Source organism: Actinia tenebrosa, unplaced genomic scaffold (assembly GCF_029948245.1).
Source record: "Actinia tenebrosa isolate PJP-AT-01 unplaced genomic scaffold, QUT_ActTen_1.0 PGA_scaffold7__59_contigs__length_16204524, whole genome shotgun sequence".
NCBI lineage: Eukaryota > Metazoa > Cnidaria > Anthozoa > Actiniaria > Actiniidae > Actinia > Actinia tenebrosa.
Window position 1 is genome coordinate 10174876 of NW_028292584.1, and position 16348 is coordinate 10191223.

General features: G+C 42.6%; 2 protein-coding genes across 3 annotated transcripts; both read left to right on the top strand.

Annotated features, from left to right (window-relative positions):
* The first annotated feature begins 331 nt into the window (after positions 1 to 331).
* LOC148905567 (adhesion G protein-coupled receptor D1-like) lies at positions 332 to 15619 on the top strand. 2 transcript variants are annotated; one of them, XM_089039706.1, is made up of 14 exons: positions 332 to 435; positions 1527 to 1658; positions 2773 to 2868; positions 3462 to 3583; positions 3878 to 4147; positions 10077 to 10223; positions 10668 to 10946; positions 11305 to 11478; positions 12197 to 12406; positions 12739 to 12898; positions 13111 to 13250; positions 13778 to 14032; positions 14789 to 14900; positions 15043 to 15619. In XM_089039706.1, the coding sequence occupies exons 1-14, from the start codon at positions 360 to 362 to the stop codon at positions 15099 to 15101; spliced, it is 2232 nt and encodes a 743-aa protein (XP_088895832.1). In that variant the 5' UTR covers positions 332 to 359; the 3' UTR covers positions 15102 to 15619. The 2 variants fall into 2 exon arrangements, with proteins under 2 accessions (XP_088895832.1, XP_088895833.1); XM_089039707.1 differs by lacking the exon at positions 3878 to 4147.
* On the top strand, positions 4295 to 7021 carry LOC148905568 (uncharacterized). The gene is made up of 3 exons (XM_089040225.1): positions 4295 to 4552; positions 4661 to 6914; positions 6986 to 7021. Exons 2-3 carry the CDS (start codon positions 4731 to 4733, stop codon positions 7019 to 7021), a joined length of 2220 nt encoding a protein of 739 aa, XP_088896351.1. The 5' UTR covers positions 4295 to 4552; positions 4661 to 4730.
* Positions 15620 to 16348: the final 729 nt, after the last annotated feature.

Here is a 16348-nt window from a genome sequence, read left to right on the forward strand (position 1 = left end):
GTTGAAAACGCAATGCTCGCAGTGAAAACGCAAGAATTCAGAATGCAAGTGTACTTTGTTAATTCACAGCTGCAATGGTAGTGGTATCTCTTATGAAGAAAAACTAAAACTTAGGACCAAAGTAGTGACCTTATCTAGCCACAAAATGTGAATAGAAAACCAGGGAAAAACCTCATAATCACCGCTCGAGCAGTGATTATCGTCTCGGAAATCCGGCCTTTTCTTTTAATGAAAGTTGCAGATCTGAGTGTACGACTATTTTGCTATATTCAGTTTTAATTACTGAGTAACGAGTATCTTCTCTCGATTGTTTTCAGTTACTAGAGGAAAGAAGAGGGAGCACTCAAAAAGTCTCCAGAATGTCAACGACCTTGATATGCTTTCTTGTCTTACTATCACTGATAGTAGAACCAGTTGACCTTGCCGGCGTTGATGGTAAACCAACATTCATCATTTAGATAAAGTCTATATAAAAAAGAACAAAAATTAATTATTCACATTTATTTTCGACAGCTATCACTACTGTACTAGTGTAGAGAGCTTTCACTCACTTAACAAGGCAGACATATTGGTGTGCCAATTCCCCGCGGATAGAAAATGTTTTGTTTTGGCCGCTGTGATGTCAAGTGAAAACGCTCTATATAACTAGCTAATCAAGACCCTTTTCGAGTTCCAATTTACCGCTGTGTTTCTTGATTACAGACTCATTTACTCAGGATTAGCCTCGATTTTGCGTAGAATATTTACGTGTCTCAGTCAAGGTCCGTCGAATTTCAAAGTGTTCGTATTGTTGGAGTTGTGCATTCTTTACTTTACTGTTGGTATTTGTGAATATTTAGACACTGATGCGAGGCTAAGCCTGAGTAAAAGAGTCTGTAATCAAGGAACACAGCGGTAATTTGGAACTCGAAAATGGTCTATTACCCTGTCTAACCACGTGGTGATCGTTATTTGCCTGCCCCCTTACGGTGCTAATCGAAAAGCCGTGGGCACCTAGAAAGATTTCAAGAGTGTTTCTTAACCAATCAGAAGCGTTATTGTTATCTTTCCGTTATGTTGTGGTTAGAAAGTCAATTTTGATTGGCCAAAGAACAGTAGAACATTCCTCGAATATTTCTAGGTGCCCTTGGATTTTCGATTTGCACTGTAAAAAAGACAGTGTTTCAGTGTCAGAAAGGTTGGACCAGGCTAGCACGATGCTAAAAGAAAAATCAATAGTTCTCAATTCACCTTTACTTAAACCTTTTTTCTATAAGGCCAAATATTCTGAAACTTGTTCAACAAGCTTATCGTATGTTGCTCTTTCTTGTGACGGGGTGTTGTTTTCTGTAACGTTTAATGAATTGGTTTTTCCAACTTGGACCCAGTCCCTGCTCATAGGAACAAGGAGTCTCATATAACATTTATATTTGAATCGTTTCTGTCCTGTCCAATCAAAAGCAAGACATTAATTAAAGAAATTGACAGCGGCTTCTCTCAACCAATGAAAACGCAAGACAATATCTCATCTCTGTTTTCATTTCTAGGTAATTGGAGTTCTTGGAGCCCGTGTTCAAAAACCTGTGACACAGGAACAGTGCAAAGATATTTTACGTGTAAAGGCAGCAGTTGTAAAAACGAAACCGAAACCAAGGCGTGCATGAAAAGACCCTGTAAAGGTCGGTCTCATGATCTTTAATAAAATAATAGCATTAATAGACCAAATTCAAAACTCGCACCGATTTGAGGCTTAAGATGTGAACAAAGGAATCTGGCGTGACTCAAAGTAATCTGGCGTGATTCAAAAGTCACGAATCACGCCAGATTCCTTTGTTCACAACTTAAGCCTCACATCGGTGCGAGTTTTGAATTTGGTCTATAGACCTTTCCCGAATACACTTGACTGATCATGAAACAAAAGTTTCAAGTCCGCGAAGCTGAAGTTGATGAATAGAAGAATCAAGTCAAGTCTCGTCTTCAAACCATAGTTTCGTGGTCATCCAAGTGAATTCGGGAAAGGGGCTAGAGACCCTGATCAGTGTTTTGTCTTACACTCAAGCGCTGACTGTACAATAGAGCTTTTAAGTGTGAAGTAAATCATATGGAAAAACGCTTTCTGTGTCCAAAACGAAAAGCAGTTTTATAAAGATTTTTCTTTTTTCTTCATGACAAGATTTGCTGTCACATTTTTAAAGGTTTCAGGTGGAGGTTAAATAATTGATAACTTTTTTTGCTTTGGTCTGACGGTTTTTGTGTGAAGTTGTATCGAAAATACGTAACAAGCTCTATAAACGAAGAATGTTCAATACGTATACTTTATTGTAAGCTCGTATAATGCCGCAAGGTACAGCAAAATCACGTGATCATCTTAACCTACCAATCACTGCTTACATTTTTAACAGTGAACGAAAATGTGTTATTCACAGTATTTACAACGGGGTTTTATTTTTGTTGTTGTTGTTTTGTTGGTTTTTTTGTTTTGTTTGTTTGTTTGTTTTTTTTGTTTTTGTGTTTTTGTTTTTGTTTTTTTTTTTGTTTGTTTTTGTTTGTTTTTTGTTTTTGTTGTTGTTGTTGTTGTTGTTGTTGTTGTTTTTCTTCTTTTTTTTTCTTTTTTTTTTTCGTACGTTATTTCATGTAAAAATATAAAAAAATACATGTTTAAACAGTTTTATATAAAAGAAGTAAAATTTAATCAATTTAAATTTAATTAATAAATTTAATAAGAGATTATTATTTTTGAAATGGGTATTTAGCTTTGATTACAATCACATGCAGCTATTTATCTCTCCTCAGACACAGACACGTGTCCACCACAAATGCAAGTTGTGCATTGGCCACGAATTCCTGCTGGTGTAAGGGCTATCCTGCCTTGCCCAGATGGGGCAACAGGTACGTTGGCTTATGATCAGATATCTTAGGCTGTGTTAACAAGGTACCGGATGAATTTCCAACCGTTGAAAAAGTTGTACGTTTAGGGGTTCCATTCGTAAGGTACTCTGCTATCCGAACAATGTTTCGTACGCCTAGCCGTACAAATTTGGATCCGGTTCTGTGTAAACAGAACGTTTTCTTTATACTGATTTAAGAAACGGTTCCGTGCAAACGTTATGTACAGGTTAAATATGTGACCGGTTGAAATTCGTCCGGTACCGTGTAAACGGTATGTACAGGTTAAATATGTGACCGGTTGAAATTCGTCCGGTACCGTGTAAACGTTATGTACAGGTTAAATATGTGACCGGTTGAAATTCGTCCGGTACCGTGTAAACGGTATGTACAGGTTAAATATGTGACCGGTTGAAATTCGTCCGGTACCGTGTAAACGCAGCCTGAGAAAAATCCCTAACCAATTTTTTGCAAATATTGATCCATTTCTTTCGCTATTCATCCCTGTGCTACTAGATATTGGTTTTCTTTTCTTTTCCTTTTTTTTATTTTTTTATTTTTTTATTATTATCATTTTTTTTTTTTCAACGCTATAGGAAATGTTACAAGATACTGTGCAATGAATTCCAATTCCAACTATAAGAAAACAAGACCTCTTTGGGGAGAAACGGACACTTCAGACTGTCAATACAACACGAGTGAATACATCATCACCAAGGTAAAAAAAAATGAACAACCAATTGTTTCATTCGTAACAATCAAACGCAACACAAACGTCGAAAAAATACCTTCATAAGGCATGCACTTTCTGAAAGCATTAGTGAAGCATCTCGGAACTAAAGTATGTGTCTTTTTTTTTTTTTTTTTTTTTTGTTGTTGTTGTTGTTGTTGCTATTATTGTTGTTGTTGTTGTCGTCGTTGTTGTTGTTGTCGTAAAGACCGCGGGCTCCCTGTGGCAAAGTCTAACACGTCAGCGCGTGCCCTATTAAACATTTAGCAATTGAATTCCAAGATCGATGAAATAAAAAGATGCTTGAAGATGAAGAACCTCGATAGTTCCTGCAGGAATACAACCAACGTTCTTATTGATAACCTTCATAAACAATCCAGGAAAGAGATGAAGAGCCAAGACCTCATAACGGCTGTCTATGCTATCGATGTCATCGCTGCTATGGGCAAACATAAAAACTTTATGGACAAGAAAAACGGTGAAAAGATTGTTAACACGACTAGCAACTTGCTTGAACCAAGAAACTCTAAATCTTGGCAGCAATTACGAGAGGTATGCTTTATTAGCTTGGTCGCGTTTCAAAGAGCGTGTTAAGAATTTAACTGTATGTACCAGTTTCTTGCAATGTGGGAACCAGACTTTTGGCATGACGATAGAACAAGCTATCACTTGATACAAAACATTTTAGTTTGCCTCTGAGACAGGAGACAATAGACAATAAAACAGGAGTAGGCTTTGAAAAGTGCACCTCTGGGATGAGCTGGGATGGTCTCTGTTGCCGTTTATTATAAAACAGTCATGCGTTCTGAAGAGTTCTCTACTGGCCACTAGGGCCTGGACACGAGTTAGATACCGCTGACCGGCTCAGTAGGAGCGGCCATCTTGTTTACGTTAAGATTACGTTTTAGGACAGAACTATAATACAAGACTATTCAGCACCAGTATATCTTTATTTATGTAAGTTTTCCATTTATTATATGTGTAATCGTTTACTTCACATTTATCTATACATGATTTACTTTAAGTGCTATTATTTAGCTTAGATTTTATATATTTGTATCTTAGGACTCTATCATCGTTGTAGAATAAAATACTATCAGACATCGAGAAGCATCTCTTTCTTCATGATAGAGTCATGGTTGTAGTTGAATGTTCTGTTCCTAGCTGCACCTTTAAGACACAGGATGTCACAGACGCCGTCGCCGTTGCACTACTAAATAACCATGGGCTAGCACACAGAGACACTGCCACAACGCTCCAGGCCCCAGCGTCAAGAGGACCGAAACTAGATCGGCCGAAAGTAGACATCGGCATTTCAATAGAGGAATGGAACGTATTCGTCCGCCGTTGGGAAGTATTTCGCTCTGGCTCTGGCATAGACGATGCTTCAGCCCCATCTCAGCTCTTTCAGTGTGCTGGACCTGCATTGGGAGATAGCATCCTAAAGGCCAACCACAAGGCAACATCGGAATCCCTCGGAAATCTTCTCTCTGCTATGCGCTCACTGGCCGTCATCCCGGTTGCCACGTGCGTTATACGCACCGAGTTGCTGCAATTACATCAGGAACGCGACGAGGCATTCCGTGCCTTCACAGCTCGGGCGCGAGGAAAGGCCGAAACCTGTGCCTACAGCACACGGTGCGAGTGCGGCAAAACCGTTAACTATACAGACCACATCCTCCGAGACGTCCTACTCAACGGCATTTACGACCCCGACATACGTCGCGAGGTACTCGGGACCAAAGACATCCTGCAGAAAGCGGTGAACGACGTTATTGCCTTGGTGGAAAACAAAGTAATGGCCCGAAATGCACTCCCACCATCAACCCTCTCTGGCATGTCATCATTCCAGCAACAACGAAGAACACAACCCTCTGCGGCCCCATCACATCCAGATCAAGCCAAAGAGGCAACTTGCCCCGACTGTAAGAGTCCCTTCAAAACCTTTACAGAAGGAGTGCGAGGATGGAACACCAAGCCCCATCAAGTGTGCATAAACTGCTACAGGGCCCGAAGACGAAAGCAACGCCAAAAACCCGCCAACATCCAGGCACTAGAATCTGAGCCTATCGCCCAAATCACAACAGTCAGCGTACACAGCACCCACAACAGTCATCGGCGCCGAAGAAGACAGCACTCTCAACGCTATAAACGGGACCTGACCATAACACATAGTACAATCCATAGGCCCCCATCAACGAGACTAGAGCATCACATATTCTCCAAGGGCGAATGGAGAAGAGCTCGTTTCAGAGAACACCCCAGAGTGTCCGTCACCATCACCGTTGACGGACCAAACAACCGATCTCACAACCACTGCTTTAACAAGGAGGCAAAAATATCTGCAATCGCAGATACTGGCGCACAATCAGACCTCTGGTCCCTAGAGGAGTTCACTGCCTGTGGATTTTCCCGTGATGACTTGCGACCAGTCAGTCTTGGCCTCTCAGCCGCCAACCGCTCCCCTATCGCCATTGAGGGTGCGTTCTTTGCCACACTAACAGCAGCCTCACGAGACGGTGCCAAAACAACCTGCCGCTCGATGGTGTATGTAAGCAGCTCCGTGCGAGACATGTACCTGTCCTACGAGTCACTGCTCAATCTCGACCTACTGGGCGAGCACTTCCCTACCAGAGAGAACACAAAGACACCCCTCAACGGCATACACGTCCACGACAGCGTCCATAAACCACAACAACCCTCATCCATCAACGCCAGTAGGTTTATCAACGATGGCTGTACTACGCCACCCAATGCCAACGACACAACGTGTTCATGCCCTCTGCGCACAGCCCCACCACAACGCCCCAACGAGCTACCATTTCCGTGCACCCCGGAAAACAATGAAAGAATGAAAGCCTGGCTCCTCGAACAATACGCATCTTCAACCTTCAACACTTGCCCTCATCGAGCATTGCCCTGCATGGCAGGACCTCCAGTTGAGATACATGTGGATCCAGAGGCCACACCAAAGGCATGTCACAAACCAGCCAGCATACCTGTCCATTGGCAGCAGAAAGTCTATGAGGACCTCCTCCGCGATGAGGCACTCGGTGTTGTCGAGCGAGTGCCGTATGGGGAACCGGTGACCTGGTGCCACCGCATGGTGGTCACTCGGAAGGACGACGGTTCACCCCGCAGGACTGTGGACCTATCACCCCTTAACAAGTTCTGCCAACGCGAAACCTTCGCCACTGAGTCACCCTTCCACCTGGCGCGACGCATCCCCAGGGCGCCGCAAGGCTTCCTGTCCTCAGGAGACGGATACAATCGCCGTTTCAGTGCCATCCTCTCGGAGTTTGAACGAAAGGAACGTTGCGTAGATGACACCATACACCACGACACCGATCTGGAACAACATTGGTGGAGAACGATTGACTTCCTGACCAGAGTCGGCCAGTCCGGCATCGTCCTCAACCCAGATAAGTTTCAATTTGCAGGAAAAAGTGTCAGCTTTGCGGGATTCCAGATATCGGACGCAACAATCGAACCGCTCCCCAAGTACCTGGATGCCATCCGCGACTTCCCCTCCCCAGAATCAACGACAGACATCAGGAGCTGGTTTGGCCTCGTCAACCAGGTGGCGAACTACGCACAGTTGCGAGACACAATGGCCGTATTCAAACCTTTTCTCAGCCCTCGATGTAAGTTCACATGGTCCCAAGACCTGGAGGCAGCATTCCAACAGTCCAAAGAAGTCATCGTAGAAGCCATCCGGGAAGGTGTTGAAATCTTTGACATGCAACGGCGCACATGCCTACGGCCTGATTGGTCCAACCGCGGGATCGGTTACTTCCTGCTTCAGCAACATTGCAACTGCCCCTCCGGTATACCAGACTGCTGCCCAGGGGGATGGAAAATCACGCTAGCAGGTTCAAGATTCCTTTCATCAGCAGAGCAGCGTTACGCAGCCGTCGAAGGTGAGGCACTTGCTGTCGCTTGGGGCCTCGAACAAACACGATATTTTACGCAAGGATGTGACAACCTTGTGATAGTAACCGACCATAAGCCACTAGTAAAAATCTTCGGTGACCGCACACTAGACGAAATATCGAACTCCCGCCTGTTCCGACTAAAGCAGCGCACCCTACCGTGGCGCTTCGAGATTGTCCACAGACCCGGGAAAACCAACCACGCCGCTGACGCCACTTCAAGACACCCCTCACCATCGAGCTCCGAGAACCACTACTCACTCGGTAAACCAAGCGAACCTGACCTAGCAGAATCAGCGCTGATGTCTACAATCCGCGAAGACGCTCAAGGCCTCAGTGCAATATCGTGGTCCCTCCTAGCACAGGAAACAGCTAAAGATGAATCCCTCTGCCACGCTCTCCGTCTCCTCGAGCAAAACGGCAATATAGACAGCAAAGACCCTACCTTAACCAATCTCTCCCCAATCAGCGAATCCATCTATATCCAAGAAGGTGTCCTGCTGTACAACGACCGCGTCATTGTTCCCTCCTCCCTACGCCAAGGGATCCTCCAGCACCTCCACGCTGCCCACCAAGGGGCCTCCACGATGGAACAGCGTGCCCGTGCCATCGTCTACTGGCCTGGGCTATCAAAGGACATTCAGGACACCAGAGAAAGATGTGCCGACTGCAACCGCAATGCCCCGTCACAAGCGGCCACACCCCCTCTACCTTCGCCACCACCATCCACCCCCTTCGAAGCGATCTTTGCAGACTTCTTCGACCACGGGGGTTGCCACTACCTTGTCGTCGGAGACCGCCTCTCAGGTTGGGTAGAGGTTCTACGCTCCACAGCTGGCACCGATCTAGGAGGATCAGCAGGCCTGGTCCATCATTTACGCAGATTCTTCGCTACGTTCGGCGTCCCAGAGGAACTTGGGAGTGATGGTGGCCCAGAGTTCACAGCAGGTAACACTCAAAACTTCCTCCGCTCCTGGAACGTGCGACACCGCGTGTCCTCAGTAAGCTTCCCCCAGTCCAATGGGAGAGCGGAGGTTGCTGTTAAGGCAGCAAAGAGACTTTTAATGTCCAACACTGGTCCAACCGGGAACCTCGACCAAGACCGCTTCTTGCGTGCAATCCTACAGCTGCGAAACACGCCCGACCGCGACTGCAACTTATCACCCGCACAAATAATCTTTGGTCGGCCACTACGAGACTCACTTACCTTTGTAAGTCGACTAGAAAAGTTCTCAAACCCCAACGTCCGACCACTATGGCGTCAGGCTTGGATAGCGAAGGAAGAAGCCCTGCGCACAAGGATGTCCCGCACAACCGAGTCCTTGAGAATCCACTCGAGACCACTTCGCCCACTAACCCCTGGCGACCGAGTCTTCCTTCAAAACCAGCATGGCCCAAACCCAACTAAGTGGGACCGATCTGGCCTTGTAGTTGAATCCATGAAGAACGACCAATACAGAGTGAAAGTAGATGGATCGGGACGGCTGACACTGCGCAATCGTCGATTCCTGAGAGCTTACACACCAGTCCACCCGACAGTCCCGCAGCAGACAGTATCCCCGCCGCCGTCCCTAGGAAGAAGCCAGGAGCAGGAGCACATACTGATACCCACAGACAAGGGACCACTTGAAGAGGCCTGTGAGCTACCACAAGATGAACCATGTGCCACATCCCCAAACGTTCCTCAACCCATCGTCCCCACACACCCCCAACCACCAGCCACCGAGGGACCACAACCAGACGTCAGTCCCCCAGAAAACCCGTTGACCCAGGCACCTCCATACATACGCCCTACACGTGACAGAAGGACACCACGGCGCTATGAACCCGAGACAGGCACCTGGGTTAGAAACTGAGTCCAGTAATTCTGACTGCCCAGTCAGAGATTCCAGGACTGGGGGAGATGAAGAGTTCTCTACTGGCCACTAGGGCCTGGACACGAGTTAGATACCGCTGACCGGCTCAGTAGGAGCGGCCATCTTGTTTACGTTAAGATTACGTTTTAGGACAGAACTATAATACAAGACTATTCAGCACCAGTATATCTTTATTTATGTAAGTTTTCCATTTATTATATGTGTAATCGTTTACTTCACATTTATCTATACATGATTTACTTTAAGTGCTATTATTTAGCTTAGATTTTATATATTTGTATCTTAGGACTCTATCATCGTTGTAGAATAAAATACTATCAGACATCGAGAAGCATCTCTTTCTTCACGTTCTGGGAACCATTTGCCATGATGATAGTACAAACCAGTTGATAGGGACAAGTCTAGTTTACCACTCAGACACGTTACATTAATATTAGAATACTCCGCCGAGCTCCTTAATATAATCAGGGACCATTTTCCATTTTCTATCACCTTCAAATCGGTTATAATATGAGTCCAGTACTGAACCCACTTTTTACAATCGTGTGTATATAGAGATTAGCTTGATATCGTTTTTATTCATGAGTTTCCATATGATGAGTTCAATGAAAACTGGTGCCATCTTTTTTTTTTTTTTTTTTTTTTTTTTTTTTTTTTTTTTTTTTTTTGCAGGGCAAGAATGCACATATTCCAAAAACATTGGTGAGGGCTATGGACATCTTTGGACGCATCATAGCAAACACATCGCTCACGAATACCACTATTGTAATCGGTAGAAATCTAGCAATAGAAGCAAAGAAGATCGAACCCAACACTGAGGTAGGTGGGGGGAAACTCACTCTTAGCAACGCGTCTTCAAACCTTGAAAATATTTCTTAATCTTGAACGTCGAGTGCATCGACTGAAACAACCACTTGTGTACACACGCAGAGTCAAACAAGCCATCCATATTAGACTCCATCCCAACAACATCAATAGGGATAGCGGAATTGAGATTCCTGAAGCGCGGATACCAAACATTCGATAGAACTCCGTTGACGCCCACCACCCGCAGCCAATCACAGCCCCGGCGCGATCCTCAAGGGCGCCATATTGACGGTATATATAAGAAGACCTCCTTCCAGTCTACACCATCGCCTGACGAAGACTAGCAGTAGCAGTCGAAACGACGCGGTCCTCCCAACTACCACAATTGTGAGACAAATAAATAAGTAGAATCTTTGAATTTAAAATATTTCTTCTTCTTCTTCTTCTTCTTTATAGTTTCCTTTAGATGGCGTCAACTTTACTTATAAGGAGTCTTCCATATCACTACCTGCCGAGATCTTCGACACTAGCGAGCAAAGCATAGTAGTTAACATCATCTATCTGACGCTGGGAGACATTTTACAGCTGCCGCTTAATTATACAGATCTCAACAGAAAGAGAATGAATGCAGTGAACGTTAGCACTACTACAATATCAAGTACCATTACCCCGAGGAAGGAAATCAAGACATCCGGTGTCAAAATCATTTTGAAGAATAAAAGATCGTTCCCAGAGGTAACTAGATCTATTACTAATACATATTCATCAATTATGTTAAGTTCTTTTAGATTTTACTTTAATTTTCTGTGGGGTTTTCTAATTCTGTGGTTACCTCATCATTAGTGTCATATACTTCAACTACAGGAGTCCCTTACGAGCTTTTTGTTTGAGCTAATTGGTCCTAATTACCTAAATCAATAACATATTTAACACCACTTCAGTTTTTCGTACGTTCGTTATTTATTCAATAAAACTTGAAAAGAAAGAAAGAAAATTCGCGAAGCATTCTGGTAATTAACCTGTCATGACCTATAGGCACCCTGCGCTCCGGCAGGGATTATAGAAATAACCGACTTTATTTTGTCTTCTTTAGTTAAACGATTCATCGTCCCGCATCTGTGTGTCCTGGAACCCTGAAAGTAGTTATGGCGCATGGTCAGACTATGGTTGTCAGCTGGTCCCTGGTGAATCAGACTCTGAGAAGACAACATGTGTCTGTAGTCATCTTACTTTATTTGCCACGTTCATGGATCCTCATCAGATACCGGTAACTAATCTGTGCTAAGGGTTCATAGATTTGTTTATGGCTATGCTCAAAATGCTACTTGCTAAACATTGCTCCTTACCCTAGCCTGCTGTGCAGACGTTTTTAGTGTCGGCTCGTTCCTTTCCCTCCCCACAAACGTCTGCTCAAACTAGCCTTAACTATCCTTACCCAGGTTCTATTATAAAATCTCATATGCATATTTCTTGATAGAGATATTTTACTTGGCCCGTGAAAGAATAGTCAACGTAATACACAGTCGTAGACACTAATTCCATTGTTTGTTTGTTTGTTGTTGTTGTTGTTGTTTTTTGTTTTTGTTTTTGTTTGTTTGTTTGTTTGTTTGTTTTTACTTTATCTCTTAGCAACCAATTATACAATTTTGTTTCACGGGCGCCAAGTAAAATCGCTCTAATACAACCATATGCACTCGTACAGTCAATACATTTAATAACCCTGTACTGCATTAATATATGTTTAAACGTCGGGACACAATATATAAGCGACAAGAGACAACAACTCCCTTGACGTGACATGACTTTTTTCCAATGAATTCTCGTGAATTCTTTCTGCGACAGAATTTTACCTTTAGCAGTCAACCACTATGCCACCCATGCCACACAGTTCATTTATTCACTATCATCATTATGAGATTTCCCACTGACATCAGTCACATATATAACTGGCCTAACGGTCATTTTAGTATCGTGTTATTTTCTAGCTATCAAGTAATGACAGATTCATCTTGGAATTCATCTCGACTATCGGATGTGCTATATCTCTGTTCTCCATCGCTTTAACCATGGCTGTTATACTCCCGAACTGGAGAAGGCTCAAGTCGCCAAGAATTGAAGTGTTGGTGAACATCTGCGCGTCCATTGGGATCGTGTGCTTCTTGGTGCTAGTTGAGCACCCGGCGAGACAAAATAAGGTAATATCTATCTCAACTTTGTGTGTAACATTTCTTGCTTTATACTGACGACTTATTGATATCCAGTGGCTTATTTACGAACCTGTGGCTTTCGTTCCATGTAAATTGAAATAGCTCTCACATCTAATGCGTAAGGTGATTCTTGGCAGGATCAATAGATTGTTTCAAATCACATACCAACAAATGTTTGGACATTGATTAGCATGCTTCTATGTTATTCGCAATTTACTCACCATGACGCTAAGTGTTACTAAACAAAGCTTTATGAAAATAAAATTCAAAGTTCGTGAGCGCTGATGATTGATGTTGACAGGTGATTGATGTTTACTTAGGTGATGTGCAAAGCGATGGCTGTTCTTCTACACTACTTCTTATTAACGGCCTTTGCTTGGATGTTTTGTGAGGGGATCTTGCTGCACATGGTGCTGATAAAAGTGGATATGACTGGTGCTACGCGTTACAGCAAGAAACATTTGTATTTAATAGGATGGGGTAAGAGAAAGTGAGGAAGTGCATTCATAAATCGATATAATTTTTTAACCACTTACTCATCCATCCATCCATCCTTCCATCCATCAATCTTTCCATCTATCCATCCTTCCATCTATCCATCCATCCATCCATCCATCCATCCATCCATCCATCCATCCATCCATCCATCCATCCATCCAACCATCATATCTTCATTTTATGGTTTACCACAGGGTTCCCACTGCTGATCGTCCTCATCTCGCTATGGGCAACTGAACTGAAAGGTTATGGCAACTCTCCTTATGTCTGCTGGCTATCTGTCAAGAATGGTGTGACCTGGGCGTTTGTTGCTCCTGCTCTTGTGGTAATCGGGGTAAGATTCCAGCTATTGACCCTTTTTCAAATAGCGCGCTTGAATCCTGATTTAAGATGAATTATGAAATAACTTTTACTGATCTCGGGTTCTGATTGGTTGGGGGCGAAAGCTTTACGAGAGCACGCAGCACGATGCGAGCTACCTATTTCATCATTCGTTTTCTACATAGCGGCTTGGTTTTGTTTAATTTTAATTAAATAAATTTGTCAATTGTGATGTATGCAATAATAAAGCCCTTAGGGATACGCTTCACAATTATCTAAGAATCTGCCAATTCCTGCATGCTTCATAAAAATTTATAAAAGAATTCGAATAAAACTACGCGCGCCATCTGTGATTGGTCGAAACTCTAAGAAAAAAACATGTTTATATCTAAGGAAAGAAAATATGCTTAGCTCAAACGTTTTGTTTATTTTATAAAAGCAGCACTCTGGGAGCTGCTCCAGTTGTCATTAAAAACACACCGCTCCTTCTCGTTTTTCACTATGCCACTAACTGTGAGGTTGGACTTGTTTCATAAACAGGCAAATCTGATGGTGTTGATGAAAATCATTGGTCGTCTGAAAAACTTGCAGAAAATACGAAACAATTCACTGAGAAAACAGGTCACGACTGGTACCCGGGCCGTCGCGGCCACTATGCCCTTGCTAGGAGTCACGTGGTTATTTGGCATGCTTACCTTCCATACCAACCTGACGGTTTTCAAATACTTATTTACTATTTGTAATTCGCTGCAAGGAGTTTTTATCTTCATATTTCATTGTCTTTTAGATCGACAGGTAAGCTTTTATGGCAGCCATGTCAGAAGGCATAACAATTAGAGTGTTTTCCCCTGGGAAACCAAAATGGCGGCTTTCTAGTTTTTTCCTTTAGTAAGACTAAAACTAAAACTTTTTTTTCGTTTTTGGTTCGACGTTTCGGGGGCTCAAACAAAATGGCGGTTTATTTAATTTGGGCCTCCCCCTTCGACACGCTACGCCCCTGGAAGATGAATTCTTAGTCGTGTATAACAGATTACACCAGATTCTCCTGTCTCTTGTCATGGCTGGTATCACGTGATGGTGCTAGGTCTCTATTGGCTGTGTTTTGTTTTAAAAGTTTAGAAACTTAATATTACTGTACAGACAATTGAAAGGGAAGGTCAAGATGACAAAATAGAACGAAGAAATAAAAAGACAGTTTGCTCAATAGTTATGCAAGTGACAAGTTTCTATTTATAACTAAATAGAGCGAACCACCTCCCTATATCACTAGCGCTCTTCATAATGGGCAATTCTACTTGCAAGGGCGTAAGAAATGTTTTCCCGTTTCAGACCAAGTGTCATTCCCTAGAGTACCAATTCTTTGTATAACGGTTGCTCATAAGAAGATACATCAAAAAGGATAAAACCCATAAAAAATACTATTTCCAAGGTGTCCGAAATGCGACTGAAAAATTACGCCAAACTGGATTTAGTCTATTCACTATTTGTAGGTCGCAAAGGTACTGGTAACTATCAGTTTTCCTTTTAATTCACTTCATATTTTTATTGTAGGTTCGAAAGGTTTTCAAGTCCTCTCTTCGGCGGTCAAAGCGTCGCACGGGGCCTCAGCCTCCCGTGATTCAAATGAAGCCATACAAACCATACATTATCAATACTCCTCAAGGTAAGCAAGGAGCAAGACTTGCGATGAAATACCGCTGTGCTCTTCGACTACTGACTCATACGTCAGCACATCAAGTAAATCTCGTGCATTGGTGAAATTGTAAAATGACGTAATGATGTTTTATTCTGATTATTATTCACAGAACCGAACCGTCACAAGGAAAGACGAAAAGCTTGTATTAATAACGTTGGCATTTTTTGATAATTAGTTTTTCATTTATAAAAAAAAGCGAATATTTTTGACGATAAATATAGACTCAGCAAAACGACTGACTCATCTATTAATATAGAACTACCTTGTTATTTATTGATGGCTTTTAAGACTCCAACAATTTATATGACATTTACTAGAAAGAAAAAGCCACTGCTAAGCTATAAAACTGTGAGTTGGTATTCAGCGTAAAAAGCGCGCGAACTATTGACGCGCGTGCATTCGAAATGACGTCAGTGAGATTGCTTTATAATATCGATAGAGCAACTATCATAAATGTACAACCTGCCCTCAAGCTATCACGTAAAGAGAAAGATATATTTTCGTAATAGCTAGAACTATCAAAATTAAGGATTCATAAAACTTGATTGTTGCTTTTATCACAGCATTTTCCTCTAGAAGGCAAAGAGAGGCCTGGTAAAAACGCTTTCTTTGTGTAAGCACGTCTCGGAGTATTTATTTATATCATGTTAAGTGGATTGAATTAAACCATGAATTAACATTTGAAAGTTTGGTGTTTGTCTCACGGATATTTGAAAACTGAACTAGCTGGTAGCTAAAATCAAAAATTAATAAATAAATTGGATAAATTAGCTTTGCCACGAGTGACTCTTCCTTCTTCCGATGAAAATTTTCAATTGGAATTAAGAATTCGATTTTTGCCGGAGAAAACCGGGGAAAACCGGGGAATTCCGGGGAAAAACACTCGAAGGAGAGAACCTACAGGCTACTCTATACCCACATACGGCATCAAGGCCGGAGGAAACTAGTTTAAAATAGGCTCCGTTTGATATCCAGAACAACCCTAAAGCTATACAAGAACACGTCCTCTAAATCAAAAGAGCTAAAAGGTATGTAATATGAGCTATTAGTACGAAATATGATTATAGGTACCCTAGGTAACTAGCAGATGGCTAGATGTATAAAAATAACGGGCGGTAAGTGGCAATATACTATCAACACATTACTACAAGTGCTGCTAACGACAATTGAATATAGAATATAATATACAAGTAGGAGGTAATAACTGGGGCTATTATTGGAAACCAAAAAAATAGACCACTTTACCTAGCCTTGAGAGTAATGTTTTCCCTTTTCCGGCAACCTTGAGAATAAGGTTTGAGAATAAGAGTTGTATCCATATTCATGTGTCTTTTCTGATTCGAAGCTGTCAAACAAATAAATGATACTCCAGGGATTCAGTTGGTACGTGGTCGGAAATGGGAAAACATTAAACC